This window comes from Podarcis bocagei (assembly GCF_964188305.1).
Source record: "Podarcis bocagei genome assembly, chromosome: 16".
In the NCBI taxonomy this organism is placed as follows: Eukaryota; Metazoa; Chordata; class Lepidosauria; order Squamata; family Lacertidae; genus Podarcis; species Podarcis bocagei.
In genome coordinates, this window is record NC_138142.1 from 29181793 (window position 1) to 29206467 (window position 24675).

Here is a 24675-nt window from a genome sequence, read left to right on the forward strand (position 1 = left end):
TTGGCCATTGCCAAGGGCACAGGCCCAAGGGGTGCGTACAAAAATTGCACCTCTCCACTCTGGCTCAAAGTGACTAGGAGCTCACCCACTCGGCTGCACACTGCCCAGGCTGCTCTGGGCACAGGAATCTGGCCGCTGGTGTAGGCCGTCAGAGCAGCCCTGGAGAGCCCCCTCCCCAGTTGGCTGGTGGTGCTATTTAAAGTGTGGGCAGAGCACCAGCAGAGCTTGGAGGGAAGAAAGAGCAGGAGGCAAGAGTTGCAGGAAGGGGGGGGGGATGCAAGGAAGGAGGCAGAAGGGAAAGGAAGGAGGGAGGCAAGAAGGCAGGCAGACTGATGGATGAGGAAGTGGAGGAAGAGAGCAGAGCAGACCCAACGCTGATGGCCATGGAGGAAGTCACTGGCAGAGTGCGAAACGCAACAAAAAGCAAACCTATTGAGTTTTTGGCCCATGGTCTCTCCAGGCTTCAGAGGCGCCAATTCAGCTCCTTGCCAAGGGCCCAAAGAAGCCTTGGCTTCCCCAGCTATGAGCTCAGCACCATTTCTGGCCCCTGCAAGCAACACCAGGGCACATCTGTGCACATCTGAGCACACACACACCATATTTGGACTGGGGAGGCAGAATCCTTATTATCATTGTTTATTAAATTTCTATGCCACTCTACATCCGAAGGTCACAGGACGGTTAAGCCACATAAGAACACAAGAATACAAAGCAAATCTACCCCCGCCTTCCGGTACCCTCCTCTCATTCCTACTGACCTGGGTGTCTACCCATTTCACGCCATCATGGTCATGCTGGACGCGGCCGTAGAAGTGAACAGGGATCATGTACTCTGGGCGGGCCTTCTCCCAGGGGTTCCCATAGCGCAGCCAGTCGTCAGCCTCCTCCACCTGCCAGCCCCCGCAGATCTTCTGGTTGAAGATCCCAAACTCGTAGCGGATGCCATAGCCATAGGCTGCCAGGCCAAGGGTGGCCATGGAGTCCAGGAAGCAGGCTAGTTGGAGAAGGAAAGGAAAGGGTTAGCGGAGCCAAAGGGGGTTTGGGCTGCATTCCTCTAGGGCTTCCACAGGAATGGATGGATTGGTTGAGTTCAAATATATGCCACTTCCACACAACGGGCTGCTGGGCCTATAGCGGCTTACAGCAAACATTAAAAGTGTCCAAATACAGAGCATTGGAAATACCACTACAGGATATGTCAGTATAGGACTAATTTAGCCAGCGAGCCCTGGTGATCATCTAATGTTTATTGGATGGATTTCCCCCCTAAATTGATTTTTGAATTCTGAATTTATTGTTATTCACGTTTTATACTGTATTTTATGCTGGGTTTTGTTGTTGTTGTTTTTTGCATCAGTTAAGTGTTTTAAATTTGTTGTTAGCTGCCCAGAGCCCGGTTTTCTGAACTGGGAAGGATGGAGTATAAATCAAAAAATATTATTATTATTATTATTATTATTAAATTTTAAAATGGCAAAAAACATCAATTTGGCAAATGCAAGGGAAAAGGAGCAAGCTTGTTTTCTGTTGCTCCGGAGGGGAGGACCCGCATCAGTGGACTCTTGTGACAAAGAAGGAAATCCCGACTAAACATTAAGAACTTTCTGGCAGTAAGAGCTGTTTGACAGTGGAATGGACTCCATCAGGAGCTGGTGGACTCCCCTTCACTGTCAGGGGTTCCTTAACTCTGATTCCTGCCCTGCAGGGGTTGGGATAGATGCCTCTCGGCATAGCTGTCAACATACAGATTTGAAAATAAGGGACCAGCAGCCTCGAAAATAAGGGATCAGCAGCCAAAATAAGGGATTTTCCGAGAACAGGTGTGTTCTGAGCCCCTCCAAGCCAAAGGCAGAAAGCCCAGCCAGCAGCCAAACGAAGCCTGAAGCGGTGGTTCCCACAGCGCAGCAACCCGGCAAAGGGGATGCAGCAAGGAAAACCACCATCACCTCTCCGCTGGGAAGCGCTGAGCAAAGACAAGTCCCCAGGCAACGCGGCCGATTTGATTGGCACAAGGCATTCAAGCTCCACCCCCCCAGTCGTTCTTAGACTCCTTATTGGGTGAGCAACGCAGCCAAGCAACACAGTTGGAGCCTCCCTCCTCCCTGGCCAGCAGGAAGGGAGGGAGAGGAGCTGCTTCCTTTGAAACCCAGGAAATTTAAGGGACATCATCAGTAAGGGACAGCAGTGGGACACAGTGCTGGGATAAGGGACTTTCCCGCCAAATATGGGACGGTTGACAGCTATGCCTCTCGGGGTCCCTTCCCATTCTATGATTCCATGGGACAGCCATGTTGGGAGGACGAGGAAGACCGTCAACACATGAGTGCGCTCCCGAGATCCTCAGCAGCAACAGGAAGGCCACGGTCATCCTAGCCCCACCGGGAGATGCTGCCAGGGAGAGAGAGGTGCTTGCAAAGCAGGGGCTCAGCCACCGAGTGGCAGCCCCTCCTCTGGTGGCTCACCTGCCAGGCGCCCGAGCCCTCCGTTACCCAGGCCAGCATCTTCCTCGATCTCCTGCAGCTCTTCCATGTCCAGGCCAAGCTGTTGGACAAAAGGAGGGTGCGGAAGGGAGAGGGGGTTGAATTAGCTCAGGTGGGGTGGGGGGAAGCCCCCAGCCCCAGGAATCTCCCAAGCCTCCTTGGCCCATCACCACCAACCACCTTATCCACACACACCCCAGGCCCCTTGACAGGCCCCAAACCTGGTAGGTAGCTTCATCGCAGGCATTCTGCAAGGCCAGGTTGACCATGGTGTTCTGCAAAGTGCGCCCCATGTAGAACTCCAGAGACAGGTAGTAGATGCGCTGCAGGAGGAAGAAGATTGAGGAGGAGTTTGGGAGGAGCAAAGGTGGACCTGTGAGCTTCTGTTGTGTTTATGGGAAGAAACTGTGCGCTGCCGTCTCCCACGGAGAGGATTAGATTTGGATTGTTGTTCTTATCACCATTTCGTTGTCTTTATGGAACAAGATGTTACGCCTTGGTCACCTTCGGCTTCTTGTTGTTTCGAAACACAATAGATTTTCTTTAGTTCCGCAAATATAAATATGGCACTGAGAACAATACTTTTAACTCTTTTTGAAATAAGTATTATAGTAAACTAGAGCTTAGTACCAGAAAAAGGTGGCTGGCAGATTGACGGGTGGGAAGGAATACTCATAGGAAAAAATAGATACAGTGGTACCTCAGGTTAAGAACTTAATTCGTTCTGGAGGTCCTTTCTTAACCTGAAACTGTTCTTAACGTGAGGTTTCGTTCTCACCCTGAAGCAAAGTTCTTAACCCGAGGTACTATTTCTGGGTTAGCGGAGTCTGTAACCTGAAGCGTCTGTAACCTGAGGTACCACTATATATATATATATATAATAACTCCATAATAGTTTACATCATCCCCAGTAACGTATCCGGGTGACCATTTTCTTGTATCTTATTTCACCAAGACATAACAAACATGCCCCACTTTTCCAGAGGGGCTGTTGCAAACTAAAGCCTAAACCACCATTGCTCAATTTACTGTGCCTCATTCGTGGCAGCGAGACTTTGCCACGCAGGAGGGAAGAAGCAAATTCCTTGAGGGTCTGAGTGGTCAAGACTGGAGGCAGGATCCCGCTCCCTACAGGCTGAGGGGCTCTGGGGAGCAGCAGAAGAGCCCCACTGCTTTGGGGGCACTCAATACATGCCCCAGGCATGAACTAAACACTGGTAGAACTCCCTGGTGCACCAGCAGAATGCTACATGGGTGCAGCTGCCAGTGAAGAAAGCAAGTCATAGATGGGGTGCAGGGGCCAAGCAAGGGCACAATCACTTATCTTTAAAACACTTTGTTCATTATTGGCATAACGACGCGCCCTCTTCTTCAGCGGATATGGCCCATTTGTTTTATAGCTCATCAATACCAGATTGACTGTATCATTCCACACATGTCGGCTCCGAAATAAAGACTCAGTGTGATCAACACAGCTAATCCCAGGTAAGTACGTCTAGAACTGCAGCCTTATTTCACAATTTGCATTTCTGTTTCATGATTTGGAATTTGGAATATATAAGGCCTGCCTGAGCCACTGGCTGAAAGCAGCAGATGTGAGCCACACAGCCCCTATTAAACTGCCTTATACCAAATCAGGCTATTGGCTGATCTAGCTAAAAAAAAACAAAAGGAGGCTCCAGTCCTCGCAGTTTTGGATAAAAGGCTGATTTACATAGGGACACAGTGAGTCATGCTATTGACCCATATAACCTCCAGGTGTTATTGGACTACAGCCCCCATCAGAGGCGGACTTAGGGCAGTGTGACCAGTTCTGCCGCACTGGACACTGAGCCTAGGGGGCGCCGCAGCTACAACATAGTGAATTGAGCAGAACGGAAGGCGAGAGGTTGGAGGGACCAAATTTTGGCCTTGCACAGGGTGCTGCGGGAATTTGAAAGACCCAAGTCTGCCGCTGCTTCCATCACCCTGGCCATCGGCTGTGCTGCCTGCAGGGGCTGATGAGAGGTGCCACATTGCTTACCTCTGGTCTACACAAACTTGCAGCAGCTCTCCAGCCTTACAAAAAGAAGTCTTTTCCAGCCCTACCCAGGGGCTGAACCCAGCCTCTGCTGTGTGACAGTGGTCCCTCCTGGGAGCACAGGAAGCTGCCTTGTATCAGAACAGGCAGCTTGTCCACCTCGGCCTCCAGGGGTGACACACAGACCTTTTATCTACTCACCCCTGGAGATGCCAGGGATCAAGCGTGGCCCTTTCTGCCCGCCTGCCAAGCAGGGGTTACAGGTCCCTCTCCTGACAGTTCCCCTCTATTCTACCAGGAACTTAGGCACTAGCTGTGTGGCCACTTCTGCATTGCAAAAAAGAGAGATAAAGGCAACATCTCTTTTTGGATGTTATAGGTGCAAATTTAGAAATATTATAAGTTACATAGAAAAGTAATGCATCTCACCGACAGACCAGCCAGCCTATATGCCTGCTTGGTGTGCTCTCTATGGTGCATTCAGTGCTATTTTAATAATAATAAGGAAGAGGTGGTGGTGCTAGAACTCACTATGAACACCCCACTTATAATGGCAATGGCACCCACCTGAGAGGTGACGGAACTGAGTTCTGGCTGGGGGGAAAAAGCCCTGATTGCATTTCTATCCCACTATTTTTCAGGAAGAGCTCGAGGTGACATACATGGTTCTTCGTCTCCTCATTTAACTCCCACAACAACAACCCTGTAAGGTAGATTAGACTGAGAAGCAGTGACCGAGCTCAAGGTCACTCCCCACAGAGCTTCAGACAGAGGGCCTTCTCGGTAGTGGCGCCCGCCCTGTGGAACTCCCTCCCACTAGATGTCAAAGAAATAAACAACTACAGTACCAGATTTTCAGAAGACATCTGAAGGCAGCCATGTTTAGGGAAGCTTTTAATATTTGATGGATTACTGTATTTTAATATTTTGTTGGAAGCCGCCCAGAGTGGCTGGGAAAAGCCAGCCAGATGGGCGGAGAATAAATATATTATTATTATCATTATTATTATTATTATTATTATTATTATTATTATTATTATTATTACTGAGTGGGGATTTGAGCATTGGTCCTCCAGGTCCCAACCAGACATTCTAACTACTAGGCCACACTGGCTTCAAGGCCTCCACCCACCTTCTGCCCAGCTGCTCTCCTTTCTTGCAGTTCTTTTAGATTTAAACAGAACTTGGAAGAGGACTGTCCTCTGTGAGGTAGGACACTCAGCCACATGGTACTTGGGGGGGCCAACCAGCCATGGCTGGGTTCAGCCCACATGCAGGGGAACAACAGGGGTGGACTGGGAAAGGGTGTTATAAGGATGGAGATAATGTAAGCAAAGCTCTCTGAAGTTTTAGAAAACAACACATCAGTGTATTATCTTCACCATATTTTTCGCTCCATAAGACGCACTTTTTCCCTCCTAAAAAGTAAGGGGAAATGTGTGTGCATCTTATGGAGCAAATGCAGGGGGGAGGCAGGCAGGAAAAGCCCCCAAGAGCCACACACAAGCTCCGCGCGGCTCTTGCGGGCTTTTCCCCAGGAGCGAGAAGGGACTGACGCGGCCAGTCAGTCCCTTCTCCCTCCTTGTAGAAAAGCCCGCAGGAGCCACGCACTCCTTAAAGGGTACGCAGCTTCTGTGGGCTTTTGCAGGAGGTGGGGGAATTGCCATAGTCGCGCACAGCCTCTCCCAGCCGGAGAGGCTGCGTGCGGCTAAAGAAGCCAAGACAGCAAGCAGGATCCATCCCGCTCGCTGTCTTGGCTTCCTCTTTAGCCCCGCGCAACCTCTCCGGCCGGGAGAGGCTGCATGCGGCTGTGGCACAAGCCAAGACAGCCAGCAGGATGGATCCCGCTCGCTGTCTTGGCTTCTTTGCTCTTTGGGGCTGGGGAATAATATTTTTTTTTCTTGATTTCCCCCTCTAAAAACTAGGTGCGCCTTATGGTTCAGTGTGCCTTATGGAGCGAAAAATACGGTAAGTAGTATTGTGTCAGCATTGTTAGAGGGGCTTCAATCTGGCAAGCAGATCCCACCTCCTGATAAGCCCAGCCTCTCCTCATCTGGATCAGCCTGTGTCCAGTAAGGAATGCCTCTGATATATTAAAAAAGCAATGTGAGATAGATAGAGATAGAGAGATAGAACAGGCAGCAAAACTTTACAAAAGATTGCTCTGTTTTAGGGCACATTTTCTTTGGGGGCGAAAATAGAGTTAGTTTGTTTCTCAATGGCTGGCTGACACTGGCAGAGAAGCAGGCAATGCTAGTAAATGTGAGTTTATTTGCAATGCTATCCTAATCTCGATTCCTGGATATTTTGGGAACTGGGTAGAGTTACTCAGGCTGCAGCCCTAGGCACATGCGCTTAGCACGTAAGCCCAGGTTGAGGAATGAGCGCAGGAGGACTTTGCTTCTGAGTGAAGATTCACTAGATGGTGTTGTCGGGGGGGGGGGGGAGAGGCACTCTGTACATGTCCAGAGGCACCCTGCTTTCCTACTCCTACACATATTCTGTCGCTCCACTTGAAGTGCTCATTGCAGATCGTTTCCCCACACTAAATGTGCGACCAGAAACATTTCTGAACAGCAGGATTCCCAGTGTGGTCAATACCTGGGATAGGACATCCTGCCACCAGCCAAACTCTTGGCATTCTCCAGCTGAGTGCTTGCAAAATACTCATCCCCTCAAGAAGAAGCTCCATCTAAGGGACCTTTGTTGGTGCCCAGGTTTACTACCACGTCTTACTAACCATTAGCAGCACTAATATATTTATTTATACATGTGATCTATAGCCTACCACTCCTCCAGTGAGTTCAGCCCTGCTTGAATGCACATGCATACCGCAGATACCATTAGCTAGCTTGATTTCTCTGGGTATGGACCCTTACATAATCAAAAGGTCACCAACCATTCAAACTGAGAAAGTATCTGTAGGGTTGGGGAAATGCAGAGTTTGCAGAAGTACAGAAAACATTTATTAGAGACCCCACTCTGCAAAAACAAAGAAACAAACATAACCACAGCCAAATAAGAACTGTGCATGATATAATCAGAATGCTATTGGAGGGGTGGGGACCTAGAGGAAGGAAAGAGAACGTGCTGGAAGATGGCAGAGTTGATCGGCTGGAACCCTGAAGTGCAGCACATGCCACACTGCAACATTTTGTTGCAGGCTCCCTCCTCATAATAATAATAATAATAATTTATATTCTGCCTTTTCTCCATTGAACTTAAGGCATTTTGCAGGGTTCTCCCTCAATTTATCTTCACAACAACCCTATGAGGGAGATTAGGCTAAAACAGAGACTAAGGTTGCCCAGTGGGCAGAGTGACTGAGTAGAGCGTGGGTAGGCAAACTAAGGCTCAGGGGCTGGATCCGACCCAATCGCCTTCTCAATCCATCCCAGGAATCAGCATGTTTTTAGATGAGTAGAATGGGTGCTTTTATTTAAAATGCATCTCTGGGTTATTTGTGGGGCATAGGAATTTGTTCATTTCCCCCCCAAAAAAATATAGTCCGGCCCCCCACAAGGTCTGAGGGACAGTGGACTGGCCCCCTGCTGAAAAAGTTTGCTCACTCCTGGAGTAGAGGTTTGGAGCAAAATCTCTCCTGTCCTCTGACCACTGTGGTCCTCAAAGTAAATTTACTCAGCAGCGGCAGCATCGTGGCTCTGCGAGAATGACTTCCCACCAGTGGCAGATGGAGGAGACCCAGCCTCCTCCACACAGCTGGAATGAGCAGAGCCGGAGTCCAGGGCAGGTCACCTGGTGAGCTCTGGGTGGGATCGAGCCCCCTTGGCATTTCTCACTCCAGATGAATCCTTGTCCAACATCCTCAGGAATGACTACTACACTCTGAGCATTCTCAGAGGCACTCCTATTGTTTGTTGCTTCATACGTCTCTAATTCTTAAACCCCTCTCTGTAAATGGGTAAAGTGGGGAGCACAATCTGGGTTCCTTTGGAGAGCTAGCAGACGTGAACCAAAGAGTGGGGGTTGCAGGGTAAGAGCAGATTTTGGCTAAACATCAAGGCAACTTTCCTAATGGGAAGAGCTCTTGGCCAGTGGGGCAGCCTTGCCTCAGGGGGGTCATGAGTGCTCCCTCTCCCTTCCTCTCCTTTGCTAGAGCTACTTAAGCAGAAACCGGGCAACCAGCCATCAGGGATGCCAAAGTCCAGCTTGCACCCTGCGCTGAGGTGGGGGTTGGGCTGGATGACCTCCCAGACCCCCCTTCAGACTCTCACATTCTTTGATTCTACGTCCTGGGACTCAGCCACAGCACTGGTGTGGTTGCCAGCACAAACTAAGCCCCTTTTTGATATGCTGGGAATGGGCAGCAGGCAAGGAGGCATTGCAAAGTAAAGGTGTTTCCTCTGGCAGAAGGAACCTGCGGCCAGGTACCCCTCCAGAACCAGAACGCAAGGCCCACCACCGCTGCTGCTGTTCCTCCACCGGCCGGCTGACCTTTCCAAGCTCCGCAAGCCGAGACCGGCCCATCTTGGGTCTGCTGCTGCCAGCTGTATCTGGTGTCCTTCCCCCGGAGCCCTGGTGCTGCTGACACAAGCCTATCCCGAAATTAAATGGCAAAAGTTCACAGCAAATGTCAGGCTGGGCTAAATTTAAAGAGGACGGGAAGGAGCTGCCTCCCCTGGCCGGGCCCATCCCTTTGTGATGCAGAGAGAGGGAGGCAGATACCTGGAGACCCCACCCCTACCCCCACCCCAATCTCTGGAAGGCTGAAATTGGGGTGGGTGGGGCAGATCTCCTGGATGCTCAAATGCACCTGGGTGTACGGAATGAAAGTTGGGGGGGGGCTGCTTTGCCTGGTCTTTGAACCTGAAGCCAGGTCAGCTTAGTGACCCACACAGGACATAAACTATGGAACTCCCTGCTGCAGGATGCCACCCACATGGATGAGTAGAAGACATATTAATTGAGTGGGGGGCTGTTGATGGCTGCTAGCCATGATGGCGGAAGGCAGCAATGTTTCTGAATACTACTGGATGGAAACTGGGAGGGGGGTTGCATTTCTTTCCCTCACCTGCCACCTGAGGCCTGCAGAGCTCAAAGCGAAGGGCTGGAGCCTTGGGGTGGAACACCTGCTTGGCATGCAGAAGTTCTCCCCCTAACAGACCCCCAAAGAGAAGGGGTTTTGCTCTCCAAGCTTCAGGTGGGCGTCTTAGGGCTTTTTGGCCCTCCATCCTGACCCGCGGATGGGAGCAGGTGGCCTCTCTCTCCCGCAGGCGGCGGGGGAAGCGTCTTAAGCAGCTATTAATACCCCCGACCGAAGACTGGCTTGGATACCCCACCTCCCCTGTCGCCCCGCCCTCCGGAGGGGCAGCTTCGACACCTGGAGCCACCGGGAGCGAGAGGCCGGAGCTTGCTGGAACCCAGACATGCAAAGGGCACGCGGGAGGGGGGGGGGGTCCGGAATAAGACACCGGGAGGAGCGAGGGGGGGGGGAAGGCTGACACCAGTTCGAAGAAGGCACGGAGTGCGAAAGGTCAGGCAGGAGGCAGACGCTCCACAGACAGTACTTGAAGGAGCAACCCACCCCCCAAAAAAGTATTCCCCCTCCCCAATCCTTCCTCCCAGGTCACCGTCTAGTCTCACTGAAGGAACGGAGTAAACTCCTTGCTCCTTCCCCCTGCCGACTTTGGAGGGGGGGCAACCCTGAGCGGACACCCACACCCCTCCACCGTCCCAGGTAGGGGCGCCAACTTAAATAAAATATTGGGGGGGGGGGCAAGTAAGCACCGCCCCGTATATTGATCAAATGAAGGAGCTCACCTATACTATTTGAATGTCAATACCCATAAGCTTGTGGGCGGACTCAAATATTTGGGGGGGGGGGCTCCTATGGGCCCAGGGTCCTCCCTCGGCTGGGGGCCACGAGCCCCTCCCCCCTCCGGACCTCTCCCCCCTCCCGCGCTCCTTTGATCTCCTCCTCCTCCTCCTTCCCACCTTGGGGTCCTTCTCGTAGTAGTACTGCTGGGTGCGGATCCATCGCCCGACGAGGTGGTCGCGGACGGTGTGGGCGAGGGCGAAGTAGTAGTCGCGCGGGGTGGCGACGTTGCGGTCCTTGACGAGGGTGAAGTGCAGGTGCCGGTTGAAGTTCTTCTTCAGGTCCGTCACGTTCTCCACGCCCGCCAAGCCCCGCACGCTGATCTGCTTGCGCTTCTCGTGGTCGGACAGTGGCCGAGACATCCTGGCGGCAGGGAGAGTGGCGCGGAGCGGGCGGCTAGCTAGATGGCAGGAGGAGGACTCGACGGGGCGGGCTCCGGGGGCGCTGCGCTCTCCGCTTCGGCACCAGCAAATGCGCCCCAAGCCCCTCCCCTGGGGCGCTATTAAACCCCCGGCCCCTGCTGCATTATTCAGGAGGGGGGGAAGGACCGCCCCCTCGCGCCTTCGACCCCGCCCACGCGCCCAGGGAATCCCCCGCCCCTCCTACGCCTCCTGGGGAGAGAGAGCCCAGAGGCTGCAGCTCTGAATCGGGAACCACAGTGGTACCTTGGTTCTCGAACTTAATCCGTTCCAGAAGTCCGTTCCATAACCAAAGCTTTCCAAAACCAAGGCACGCTTTCCCATAGAAAGTAATGCAAAATGGATTAATCCGTTCCAGACTTTTAAAAACAACCCCTAAATCAGCAATTCAACATGAATTTTACTAACGAGACCATTATTCCATAAATCGAAAGCAATAAATAATGTACAGTGGTACCTCGGGTTAAGTACTTAATTCGTTTCGGAGGTCTGTTCTTAACCTGAAACTGTTCTTAACCTGAAGCACCACTTTAGCTAATGGGGCCTCCTGCTGCCGCTGCACTGCCGCTGCACGATTTCTGTTCTCATCCTGAAGCAAAGTTCTTCACCTGAAGCACTATTTCTGGGTTAGCGGAGTCTGAAACCTGAAGCGCATGTAACCTGAAGCGTATGTAACCCGAGGTACCACTGTACTGCAGCCACACAATCAATCAATCAGTAGCTGAACTGGGTTCCACACAGTCACAAAAACAAAACAAAAAGAATCGCAAAAACAAAAGCACAAAATAAATAGCAAAAACAGACCTCAGCGTAACACTCAAAACAGAAGTGTGGCACTCAAAACGGAGCATGTTCAGCTTCCAGAAAAAGTTTGCAAACTGGAGCACTTACTTCTGCGTTTGCAATGTTGGGTTCCAAGTTGTTTGAGTACCGAAGCATTTGAGAACCAAGGTACCACTGTACTGCAGTCACAGAAGAGCTGGAAGGGACCCTGTGAGCTGGGATCTCTTTGACACACACACACCCAATAAAATATTTGAGGGGGCCAGGCCATGGGCGTAGCCAGGATTTATTTTAGAGAGGGCAGGCTTCATGTTGGGGGGGCAGAACCAAATTATCTGCAATGCAAGTGGTCAGTTAGTCAAGTTTTTTTATTATTATTTTTTTACTTGATGGGGGGCAGCTGACCCCTGCAACCCCTGGCTGTGCCCATGGGCCAGCCCCACCCCACCCCAAGTTGATGGACATTGTCATTCAAATAGTGTGCATATGCTGTGTAAAGTGATTGATTATGCATGGAGGGACTTACCTGCACCCCCCAATATTTTATTCAAGTTGGAAACCCTGGAAGGGTCCCAAAGGGTCATCTAGTCCAACCCCTTGCAATGCAGGAATTGGGATTCTTATTATTATTCATAAGGCAATAGAAGACTGTGCGTGGGATAGTACTTGAGTTTCAAATAACCTCCCTTGTTAGATATCAATAAATAAGGATGGGATCAATAGCTAAATATATACAGGTTTTTTATCCTACCCTGCTTGCTCGTTCAGAGTCTGCTATATTAAGGATTAAACTTAATAATTTCCCCCAAATGCCTCCAAATAGCAGACACAAATTTATTTTCCCTTGCACTTTCTGATGCGGGTAAAATACAACCAAGTTCCATTTTTTTCAATCAAGACACCTTCCATTCTCCTGCCTTCTCTCTCATCACCAACCTTGTGAGTTTAGGCGCCTCCCAGAGCCAATAATTTCCCTGTGGAGGACGAGGAATTTCCCCCGTTTTTGCGGATTACCATTTTGCTGCTGCCTGTACATCGGCTGTCATTTCCTGGTTGGAAGGTATTCAAATATTAATATTACAAATGGAGTTCTGGGGAGATCCTGGCCAAGATTTGTTTTAAGGTGGTACCTCGGGTTACAGACGCTTCAGGTTACAGACTCTGCTAACCCGGAAATAGTACCTTGGGTTAAGAATTTTGCTTCAGGATGAGAACAGAAATTGTGCGGCAACAGTGGGAGGCCCCATTAGCTAAAGTGGTACCTCAGGTTAAGAACAGTTTCAGGTTAAGGACAGACCTCCAGAACGAATTAAGTTCTTATCCCGAGGTACCTTTTGCTTCTATTAATACAAGCATTCCCAAATGATGTGGAAGATGTTTGCCTTTGCAGGGTTTTGCATCTACATTGCGGGCTGTTTATTGTTGCATATATCATGTTCACTCCAGTTGGGGGGGAGGGGTTAAAATACCAGTGAGCCATGATTTTATATATGAAAAAATATTTAGGCATTATGCAAATTTATAAGTGTTCTTCCAAGCCCAGGTCCACTTTTATCAAGATATATTACTGTGCATATCCACATTCCACTTTAATTGGAATTTGTGCTGAAATGTTTCCAATTATGTGATTATATTATATTATACATTTGTCCCTGGGGTTCCTTTCAGCTTATTGTTTCTAAAAGCCAGTGATTCAAAATTTGTACTATCTATCAATGCCCCAAACATTCTCAATAAGTTGCTTATTATATGCCGTACCTGAAGTTACTGAATGAAAGGAGAACCCTCTGTCACACACAACTTGATGGTATGTTTTGACAAGGCCTTGTATCATTGCTCTTAATTCAATGAACACATTTCCTTACCCCAATTTGAATTAATAGTTTAACTGATGTTCCAGAGTGTACTTTTTTATTTCAGTCATTTTCATTTTGTTTTAATTTTGTAATGGTGGTGTTTAGGACTGCCATATTTTGAAGAGTGAAAAAGAGGACATATTTGCCAACTTCTACTTTTAACTATGGATTGCTATGGATGGTTCTACCCATGAAAAAGAGCGTGTGTCCTGGAAAAAGAGGACAAATGGCAACCCAGCCAACCACATTTTCAAATGGTTAGGCATTGTAAAATCATTTTATGCTGGGAAAAGCCAGTCCTGCCCCTGATATTTTCTGTGGGCAGAATGCAGTTTTATATTTTGTAATGTTTTGCAAGTGACAGCCAAACCACTCTGACTTATAGCGTGAGATTTGTCCAAATTTGTCTAGCGTCTTTAAAAGAGGTTCAAATTATTCTTCTCATTTTTTGAGATTAGCACTTGATCATCTGCATACAGCTTTCTTTTTAGATTCCCTTTTTCATCCCTGAAAATCTTTGTTCTGGTCTATTAGCTTTGGAGGTAATGTGAAGGTTTCTCGATTTGCTTCACTTATGCATATTGAGGCAGTAGGATTCGAATAAATCAACTTAATCCAGGAGGCAAAAGTAGAACCCACTCCCATTTTGTACACTGCTTGAAATAAATGTCTCCACATCACTCTGTCAAAAGCTTTTTCTGCATTTATAAACTGCAGTCCGTGCAGGTTATCTATCTATATCTATCTATCTATCATCTATCACATTGATATCCCATCTTTTCCTCCAAGAAGACCATTTGAGACATTTTAATAAAATTCAACAGTAGAGGTTTCAAGGCCTGTGGCTTATTCATTGCTGTCATTTTGCCTGTCCATTGACTGCTTTTGCACTTATCGTGCATTTTTGGGTTGGACTACATGATCCTCAGGGTCCCTTCCAACTCTATTATTCTACGACTATGTAATTGGGCTCCTGAGACTTTTCTGTATCCTAATGAGTGGGGGGGCGGAGCTTTGAGCTTTCTAGAGGCACATGGAGAGCAACCAAATGCTGAATGAGATGAACCCCACTTTGATCAAGGCAATCCCTACAGTCCCTGCCCAGCTCCTCCCTTTTGGGCAAGCAAAGCCTCAAAATCCTCCCTCCCCAGCCTGAGTTATGACAAGCAGGTGCCACTCAGCCACCCTGCCGACCCCCGAAGAGATCAGTGGAGGAAAACTGCCCAGCAACATTCTTTTCTATTTTGGGCCTCCTCTGGCATGGATGGTGTTGAGTGGGTGTCTTGACAACAACATGACCGGTGAGCGGGTGGTGGGGGAGGTTACACTCTACTTGGTTTTGAGGTGGGTGTGCAATAGGGCTTGTGTCTCCCCTGAACCAATGCATTCCCCCCCCCACCCACCCACAGACCTAAGCCCCAATTCCAGATGCTGACAAATGTTTGGAGGTATGGTAAGCAGGTAGGTCTGTATTGCTACAATAGTCCTGTTGCAAATGCAGAATTTGTTTAGGCAGCGACTTGCAAGCCTGTCTTCACTCCATGCTGGGAAAGTTTATAGTAAAATAAACATATGAACAAGTCAAACCAACTAGACGCAAATCCAAGCCCCCTTATAGCATGGAAAGAATCTTAAAGCTTTCCCTTTCACGATACCCAGGAGCTGAACAGGGAAGCTGTAGAGGAGCTACAGCCAACGTTCAGACTGCAAAAGACAAGACTCAGCAACAGCATAGGAGCAGGTGAGGAGCAGGGCATGGGGTGCTTCAGGAAGGCGACCCTGCATGCACAGCTTAAAAGAAGACCTGGTTTTGATACATTTGCAAGTCTCCTCCTTGTATATGAAAATTGGTATACCATTGTGGCCAAGAGGCTGGGCTACGAATCAGCAAGTTCCCAGTTTGTATCTCGCCTCTGCCCTGGACTTGCTATTCACACACTGCCTGTGTTTCCTGTCTCTTGTTCCCTAACCTGCAGAGCTCCACACCACCTTTTTGCCAGCAGCACCAAACCCCTCCTGTCCTTAGGCCCTGTTTTTCTCCCATTTAATTTCCTTCTGATTTCCCTAACAGAGACTACACTGATTATCAATAATCTATTGCCGACAACCATCCCCAAGCGGTTAAGATTATTCAATAAATAGCTGGAGAGTTGCTGTCAACAGTCCAGAGGTGGGGGGTGGGGGGGGCAGGGGGGGTAGGGCTTGATTCATACACACACACACACACACACACACTACTGTGAAAACCCCTGTAACACCCGGTAAATCTCCTGCCCGCCTAGAACTGATTCCCACCTCTTTCTTCCTCCCTGCTTTCCCTGTAATCCTCTTTTATCTGAGCTTCTAATGCTCTTCCTCCTAATTCTCTTTCCCCTGATCCTTATCATCAGTCTACCTAATTTCACTCAATTTCTCTCTCTAATCTTGTTACCAGTCTAATCTCTCCAGTCAATGTTCTCAATCCCTCACACTGCTACAAACAAACCATCCGGGGACTGAATCCTGGCTTTGCTCTTTGCAGATGCAGCAAAGGAGTGGCTCCAGGAATGGGCAGAAATTTTCCCCGTCCCAAAATGCAAACCACAACTTGTCCCTCAGCACTCTTCATCCCACTCCCAGGGTCAATGATGACACAACAGATTCCCCCTGTTAGCTTTGTGCTGAAGGATAGCCGGAGGTTGACAGCCCAGTCTTACTGGGGTCACCATTCACTGGGATCATGATGCCTTAAACTGGATTGGTCTATCCAGCTCAGTATTGCCTACACAGACTGGCAGCTGCTGTCCAGAGTCTCAGGAAGAGAGGAATCTTTCCGAGCCCCACCAGAAGATGCTGGTTGGGGTTCAGCTTGGGAACTATGGCCTGCAAACACTGTGCTTGACTACAACTGGGCTATGGTCCTCTCCCGAAACATTTTCTTCCAGTGGATCCTTCCAGGGATTCTGCAGAAGTTGGTTTAACTTTTGTCTAGACCTGGAGCAGTTCACTTGCTAGACACCACTGGTCTTCCTGGCCTCCAAGTGATGATCACTTCCTTCCCTGTTGCTGCTGTTGGTGATGCAGATGTCTGGATTGTGTGGGTCAATTGGCAGGATAGTGCCACCTCCAAACTGAGGGCAGCAGCAATCCTCTGCCAGGAGCTGCCATTTAAATCTCCCATCATGTTAGGAAGAGCAGTAGCTCGATGGCAGAGGATTTGCTTTGTTTGCAAAAGGTTCCAGGTTAAATCCTTGGCATTATCTCCAGGTAGGGATGGGACTTGTCCCAGCTGAAGCCCTGGAAAGATGCTGCCAGCCAGTGTAGAAAATCCTGAGCTAGATGAACCGATGGTGTGACTCACTGTAAGGGTCCTGTCCTGTCAGCAGTGCATGTGCCCATTTGACAGATGCTGAAGGGAAGTCGAGAGCAGCAAGCCTGAGGCTGCCCTAAGGTAGAGGCCCTGGGTTCTGTCTCTCTCCTGCAAGGTTTGGCCAATTGCTCCGGCTCCAAGCTATTGCCAAGCTGAAAGAAGCCTGCGCCTGCCACTCAAGGCCATCCACATCCCTATAAATATAGCAGCTTTCAGGGGAAGGTTGTGTTACTTGGCCAGGGGGCAGCAACCGCTGCACCAGATTTAGCACAGCTTCAGGCCAGTCGCTCGATTCTGCCCTGTTGCCCCCACGGCATCCTGGGAGATGTAGTCTTGCCAGCTTTTGCCACCAAATATTAGACAGTGTTCTCACCTGTTTCAGCCACTTCACTTCCCCTTCTGGCTCTCCACTGCAGCACTGCTGGTTTCCAAACCTAGCAGCTGTATCCCATGCTAGCCCTACTCAGAGTAGACCCATAACAAAATCAATGGGTGTGAGCTACTTGCAGCCCCTTGATTCTGCCTTTTGTGCTTTCATCACTTTCAGCCCTCCAGCTCAGCTCCCCCCACAATAAAAAAATCTCCCTCAAAGATGGGATCTTAATCCTGGATCTGCCTGGTTTGGGGCCATGGGAACAAGTCACCACTGAGCAGGAGTCACTAGAAGGCTGCTGCTTCTTGATCTGAAGGGAACCTGCAAAAGCAGACAAAAGATCCAACAGGGAAGCAGCAGAAGCTGAAATCACGACAAAGGAGCACCCCGAAGTGTAGCAAAAGAGAGAAACTGTGGAGAGAGATGTACATTTTTTCACACATGGTGGTCCTGTAAAAAAATGTTCACCTTCTGGTTCATTTTCAACAAAATACAGTCATACCTTGAAAGTCAAATGGAATCTGTTCCGGAAGTCTGTTCAACTTCCAAAACATTCAAAAACCAAAGCATGGTTTCTGATTGGCTGCAGGAAGTTCCTGCAGCCAATCGGAAGCCCCGTCAGATGTTCAACTTCCAAAAATTGTTCAAAAACCAGAACACTCACTTCTAGTTTTCAATTGTCCAGGAGCCGATTTGTTCAGGAGCCAAGGCATTTGAGATCCAAGGTACGACTGTAGCTCAAATAACTATTTTTTAAAAAATACAGACGAACCCTCAATTAGCTCTACTATCAATATTTGATGATTCTTATCAAACTATCCTCTTTAAAGATTTAATAGTTTTTTGCAGTGGCAGCTAGGTTAGTAACTGGAAGACATTGGAAGCAATCCCATTCAAACCTACTGTTTGGTACAAGGAATGTTGGCAAATTGCTTGAAAGGAATATTTAACCTTTAAGGTGAAAGCACAAAGAAAGGGGCCAGAAGCAGGTAAGTTTTACATATGCATGGTACAAGTTTATTGAATATGTAGTTGCATCCAATGGCATTCTTCATCCTCCGGCTACCCATGGAACTTTTTTTTTTTTAAATATTTTATTAAGGATTTTCTTGTTTTACAGAAGTGTAGTGCCTCGTTTTTGGTTTGTTTTTTTTTTATGTAACATTTTTACAAATCCATTTCATTTGTTGAGGCATTAGGGGGAGAAGAAAAGAGAAAGAGAGAAGAAAAGGGGGGGTGGAGAGAGGGAAGATGGATGGGGTGGGGTCGGGTGGCGGTGTTTCTATTATGTTTAATGTGTGTAGAGTTTGGTGTCAGCGTTGTTTGTGTTGTTCACTTGTGTTCCTTTGGTGGTGAGAGAGGTTGAGGTTGGCCATGGGTGTGATTGTTTGCTTGTGATTGGCTGTGGTGATCTTTGTTTTCGTGTGTGAGTGAGGTGGGTGGGTGTTTTGGATCAGGTTAGCCATATTGATTTGTATGCTGTTGGTGGATTATTGTCACTGTTCTGTTGGGCTGTGTGTGTAATAAAGGGGAGCCATACCGGGGTGAAGGTGTCTTCTTCTGTTTGTCCCCGTGTCAGTTTCAGTTTATTAGTTAATTTTTCTAGTAGGGCTGTTTCCCATACTATTTGGTACCATTGGTCCATGCTTACTCCTGACAGGTCTCTCCAGTGTCTGGTTATGGTGTTTCTGGCTGCTGAGAGCAGGTGGGTTATGAGTTCTTTGTGGTGTAAATGGGCATTGTTGTCTTGGAAGATGTTTAGTAGGGCCAATTCTGGGGTGATGTCTATTGCTTGCTTAGTTATTGTACATATTTCTTGTATGGCTGTCGTCCAGAATAGTTGGATTTTGGGACACTCCCACCACATGTGGAAGTATGTGCCTGTGGAGGTGCACCCTCTCCAGCATTTTGGTGAGGTTCCTGGGTGTATTAGCGCTAGTTTCCTTGGTGTTAGGTACCACCTGTAGGTTACCCATGGAACTTTATGAACAACTAACTTTGGTTATTTAGACAACACAGAACAGCTTGAACGTTGATCACTAACAACTGAGAAGACAGTTTACTTCTTTACAATAACTTCTTATCTCCTGAGTTATGATGTTCACTCTTTCCCACTTGCTTAGTTTACCTTGTTATTGTAGTTTTTGTGTCATTATGTTGCTTTTATGAACTACTTGCAATATATAAAATCTAAATTCTCTTTTTTAAGGTGTCTTTTTCCCAAGCCATGAGGAGTCATATTTAGATCTTCTGCACTATCAGATCTCAAGCACAAGACTGTGTCCAGTTTCATATGCTACACTTTTAACAATGATAATTTGCAAACCACATCAGATCCAGAGGCGGCCAGTGAAGATGGCGAGAAGGGCATGGAAACAAGTTATGTGAGGAAAGGGTGTTGACAACCAGGACCTAGTTGGGGGTGGGCTTTCTCCCTGGCTGGGGAGGGGTGTCAACAAGCAGAGGCTGTGCCACCATCCGTTCTAGCTCTGGGTTCTCTGCACTGACCAGAGGTTGAACTAGATGGGCTTCAGGAACCTGTCGGACTCTTATGACTTTCTGCATCTGTGCTATGGCATTAAACCCACCAATGTCACACCTGTTCACATCTGGAAACATTTTTGGGCACTAATAAATGCCTCACTATCCCAAGAGAAAGAGGAGCTGATGCAAGGGACAATTAACAGCACACAACACCTGGGCCAGGGAAATGGCCGTGATGGGCTGGTAAGGACAACAGGCAGCCTCCTCTCGTGAAAGGGGAGTGGCCAGCTCTTCTCATCCCTTGCAAAGCTAATGGCTCTTGCTCACCTCTCCACCCCAGACATTGTCCTGGTTGGCACAGGTGCACTTTGCTCACCTCCTGCTGTGCAAGGCATCCCAAATTTAGCTGGGGCTGAGCTTGAAGAAGTAACAGGATTATGACACCTGGCGCCTGCAGCCAGAGAAGGTGGGGGCTGTAGCCTGCTCCTGACTTTCCTTTATTGGATCTAGCTGATGAGATGAGGTCTCCGAGACTGACCAGCTGATCAGCCAAGCCAGCTCCTGCTTCTCCTTGCAATATCGGGGGCGTATCTGCGTTGATGCAGGATGAACACAGGGAGGGGTAGCATGCACGGCGCTTGGGTTGTCTTCACAGCAGGAGCGATGGCGTCATCTGCGGCACTTGCCAGTGCCATGAACTTGGAGGATTTGGAGGACAAGGCCTGGTCTGTCGGTAACCAGGCCAGGAACAGCCAGTCACCTTCATGGCTGATGAGGGATGTGAGCCCAGGTCTAGGCTACTGTTGAGCTTCCTAAATTGTAGGAGGAAAGACACTTTCACCAGCCCCAGAGCCCAAAGACACAAGAACACATCAAGACCACTGTCTGGATCAACTGCAAACCTCAGATTTTTGCCCATGTTATCCATGGTGCCAATATAAAATTCCCCCATTGCTCATTTCTAATAATGTCAAAAGCACATTGCCCCAAGTAATACTTTAGATCAGGAAGGCAGTGTGTGTTTGTGTGGTTGAATTTTGAAGCATCCCCCAGTGAGATGAGGTGCCCAGACCTATTTATTGCAAATAAAACTTCAGCTCCTTATTCAGGGTGCTCCCTCTGCTTGTTGAATGCTTCGGTCCCATCACACTGTGCCTAAGATCACAGCAGTGGTCATGACTAAGGTTTGCATCAAAAAGATTGGTGAGCCTTGCGCCCTAGTAGTTTGGGTCCCACTGAAATGAAGTATTGAAAGGTTGGCCTTCCCTAAGTTGTCCCGTTCATTTAAACGAGAACTAAGCACAACTAGGATAGGGACGCGGGTGGTACTGTGGGTTAAACCACAGAGCCTAGGGCTTGCCGATCAAGTCGGCGGTTTGAATCCCTGCGACGGGGTGAGCTCCCGTTGCTCGGTCCCTGCTCCTGCCAACCTAGCAGTTCGAAAGCACGTCAAAGTGCAAGTAGATAAATAGGTACCGCTCCGGCGGGAAGGTAAACGGCGTTTCCATGCGCTGCTCTGGTTCGCCAGAAGCGGCTTAGTCATGCTGGCCACATGACCCAGAAGCTGTATGCCGGCTCCCTCGGCCAGTAAAGCAAGATGAGCGCCGCAACCCCAGCGTCAGTCACGACTGGACCTAATGGTCAGGGGTCCCTTTACCTTTAAGCACAACTAACTTAAGTCTGGATCCAACCCACTGAGCCTTCACTGCCAGAGCTAGCTAGGGAAAAATTCCAGTGGGCAGGAAGCCCAGTGTCTCAAGTCCTCCCTCCCTCCCAGATTATGCAAAATAAGCATTATGCTGCAAATCTGCATAATTTATACAAAACTCAGCATTTTGGGACAGTTGCTCTAAAAGCAGACAACACCTAGCCCCCACTTCAACCACTTGGAAGATGGGGAGAAAGAGAGCAACTCTGCCTACCAAGAATCTCAGCCTTAAATAATGTGTGTTACCTTAAGCCAGTGTTTCCCAACCTTTTTTGGGCAAAGGCACACTTGTTTCATGAAAAAAATCTTGAGGCACACCACCATTACAGCCCCGTGACGTCAGCGCGCAGTGTCACGCCGGGAGGGACATGAATTGCTAGCAAATTACATAATCACCTCCTTGAGGGCTGGCTCATCTTCTCCGAAGGCAAAACCCCATTAATTAACAGCACAGACTCACACCATAGCCAAGACGAGGGGGGGGGACCTCAGTCATGCACAGTCATGCACATGTGGGGGCTAAATGAGGACGAAGACCGGGCAGAGAGCAGGGTTCAAATCACCCCACCTGGCCAGGACAATCCCTGGGTGCTCCCTTGGGCCACTCGCCTGACCCACCTCGCAGGGCTGTTGTTGCAAGGATAACATGGGGAGAACCACGCGCGCCCCCGGGAGCTCCTTGGAGGAGAAAGCGGGCGATGAATGCAATGCACGAAATATATGAGAGGCAACCAGGTTTTGCAGGTGAGGGGCCCCCGCCAGCCTCCGCTTCCAACACCCGGCGCAACGACGCCGAAGTTTCCCCCCGGGCTCGGCTTGGGGAGCAGCGCTGCTCCCCCCCGGCTCCCCTTCGCCCTCCCGGCTCTCTCTGCCGCCCACTGGGGACCCCCCTCACCTGCCAAGTCCGGAGCGCCGGTGGAAGTTGCATGCATGCATGCAGGGCGCCGCGTTGCCATTGCATTGCACTGCACTCCATGCAACGCCTGCACGCATGCATTGCCTTGCACGCACGCCAAGGGGTCTCCCCGCGGTCCGATGCGTCCCCTCCGGCGCGGATGCAGCATTGCAAAAATAAAAAAACCCCGACGCAGCCCTACCTGGGGGGCAGCCTCCGCCGCTCCGCCTCCGCGGGGATCCCCGGGCTCCATCCTGCCGCCCGATCTCCGCGGGGGCGCAGGCAGGCTGCGCGGGGTCTGCGCGGAAGAGCCCCTGCCCGCCCGGCCGCCGCCGCTGCGCTCATTCCATGACCGGGAGAAGAGCGCTTCAAACAAAACGCCCGGCCCGCCAGGCCGCACTGGGAAACGTAGTTTGCGCACCCCGCGCGGGCGCGGAGCCCAAGGGCGAGGGGACTACGGATCCCGGCAGCCCCCGCGCCGGGGACGGAGGGGGAGAGACCGGGTGCAGGGATGGAGGGACGGGTGGGCGAGCGAGTGAGTGGCAGCCGCCAAGCCTTGGCCGAGAGCCAGGAAGGGCCTCCCCAGAGGAGGAGGAGGAGGGAGGCGCAGAGCGGGAGGGAGGGAGGGAACCCCAGGGGTCATCTAGTGACAGCGCCCCAATCGAAAATTTGACTTTAAAAAAAAAAATCGAATTTTTTAATTTTTCCCGCGGCACACCAGGCAACATCTCGCGGCACACTAGTGTGCCGCGGAACAGTGGTTGGGAAACACTGCCTTAAGCTTTACAATAGTTGGCAAGATGAATGATTTGCCTCTGACCGGCATGTTGTTTAAAATGAAGATTTCAATACCTCTGAGAACTGTGCACATGCAGATTTGCCAACTGAGGAAAACTTTGATGAGCACCTGGTAAAGTGGGCATGAAAATTGTGCCATTATCAGTCATTACAGCAGCACCTGCCTCTTTTTGATGCTACAGACTAGTGTAGCTTCTTCTCTGGGAGCAGTATTCTTTATGCTTACATAAATAAACATGGCAGGTTCTTAGAAAGTCTGAGGAGGACCAGAAATAAGGAGTGGCAGGGAGAGCAGGAGAAGTAAAGAAAAATAGGACTCAAGCACTCAGCAACCTTGTTACCCCCATACTGTCAGAGTAAGTTATGCAAAATTTGCTTACACAGCAAAACCTATTACACTGACAGTACTACACCGAGATGGCCTGAAAAGTTAATGGGCACGAATTGGGGGGGGGGGTTACTGAAAAGCAACTGGTTTTCAAACTTCTGCTGGTTAAGCATTACTTGGTCCGAGAGTTCAGTATTTCTCTGCACATTCAGAGTCCAGTTTCAGTCCCTAGTAGATAACGTTGACTCTGCGGTGTGAATCTCACAACCACCCACATCAAAAGGTGACAGGCCATTAGGTGAACTGCTTCTTTCAAGCTCTAGGAGCTTTCAGATGGGAACTTGAATCTTATATCAGATGCTTGAAGCAGTTAAAGAGCAAAGCAAGGAGTGAGCTGCATGCCATGAGGCTTCGCCCAAAGGTCAGGCATAAAGCTAAACAGAGAGCATTGGGTGACTTGGCTGGAGATGAAACCTGATCGGTTTAGAAGCCTACACAAGCCCTTAAGGATTGCAGACCCTCACAAGCCATGCCTGCCCGACCCATCTGACTTGGAGGGCAGATTCTTCTGCACAGGTGTGCAGAATCACACTTAAGCCCATTTTCTGTAACCCTAGTGTCAGCTTTAAGGTAGGTCCCCATCAAGATAGCAAATGGGCCACAAAATCTGCATCACAATTTTTTACAGTTCTCTCTATGGTTTGATCCTGGAATTTGATTTTTTGTCTTCTAGGAGCAAATCGAAACTGCATTCAAGGCCTCCCTTACAAAGGGGTTGATCTCACACAATGATGTAACCACATGGCTGCTGCAGCCAGGATTTGGCAGAACACTAGACAAACTGGGTAGCTTGGAGCAAACTGTCTCCATAGGAAAGTCTGGCCACACCTGTGCAGATTCCCATTTAAGAGCAAAGTGTGCACTCCAGGACACTTATGGGTGTTTTATCTCCTGTGCATTTTTAACCTGCTTGGGAGGTAAGCTACCTCTCAACTCCTGTGCTTGGGGTGGAAGACACCCCCCACCAATACGACAGCAACGGCTCCCCAGCTCAGCTCCCTGGGTTTGTTTCTTCCCCATATCCCAACAAAGTTTCTTTCCAGGATTATATTAAAGTACACAATGGAAAGAGGAAGTGGTTTACGATACTCCCATTTGCAACTCAGAATTGACAAGAGAGCAGCCATCTAGTTATGAAATAGGAGTGTCTTGCAGTTGGCTTAATACCACCTTAAGCCACCTAAATAAATGTTAAATATGCCGGTGCTTTTCTCCTAATTGATATTCTGACCCTCATATGCAGACTGGAAACAGGGTGGGGAGACCTTTATATTCATGGGGGAACA

General features: G+C 49.3%; 1 protein-coding gene across 1 annotated transcript in view; it reads right to left on the reverse strand.

The window, feature by feature from the left end:
• PYGM (glycogen phosphorylase, muscle associated) overlaps positions 1 to 10820 on the reverse strand; it is a 40826-nt gene extending 30006 nt beyond the window's left edge. The window contains exons 1-4 of the mRNA XM_081174041.1: positions 10456 to 10820; positions 2702 to 2803; positions 2463 to 2541; positions 759 to 994 (exon numbers count right to left, since the gene is read on the reverse strand). Of these exons, the coding sequence (XP_081030167.1) occupies positions 759 to 994; positions 2463 to 2541; positions 2702 to 2803; positions 10456 to 10698 (660 nt within the window). The 5' untranslated portion in view covers positions 10699 to 10820. The remainder of the gene's footprint in view (positions 1 to 758; positions 995 to 2462; positions 2542 to 2701; positions 2804 to 10455) is intronic.
• Between the last annotated feature and the right edge of the window lie 13855 nt (positions 10821 to 24675).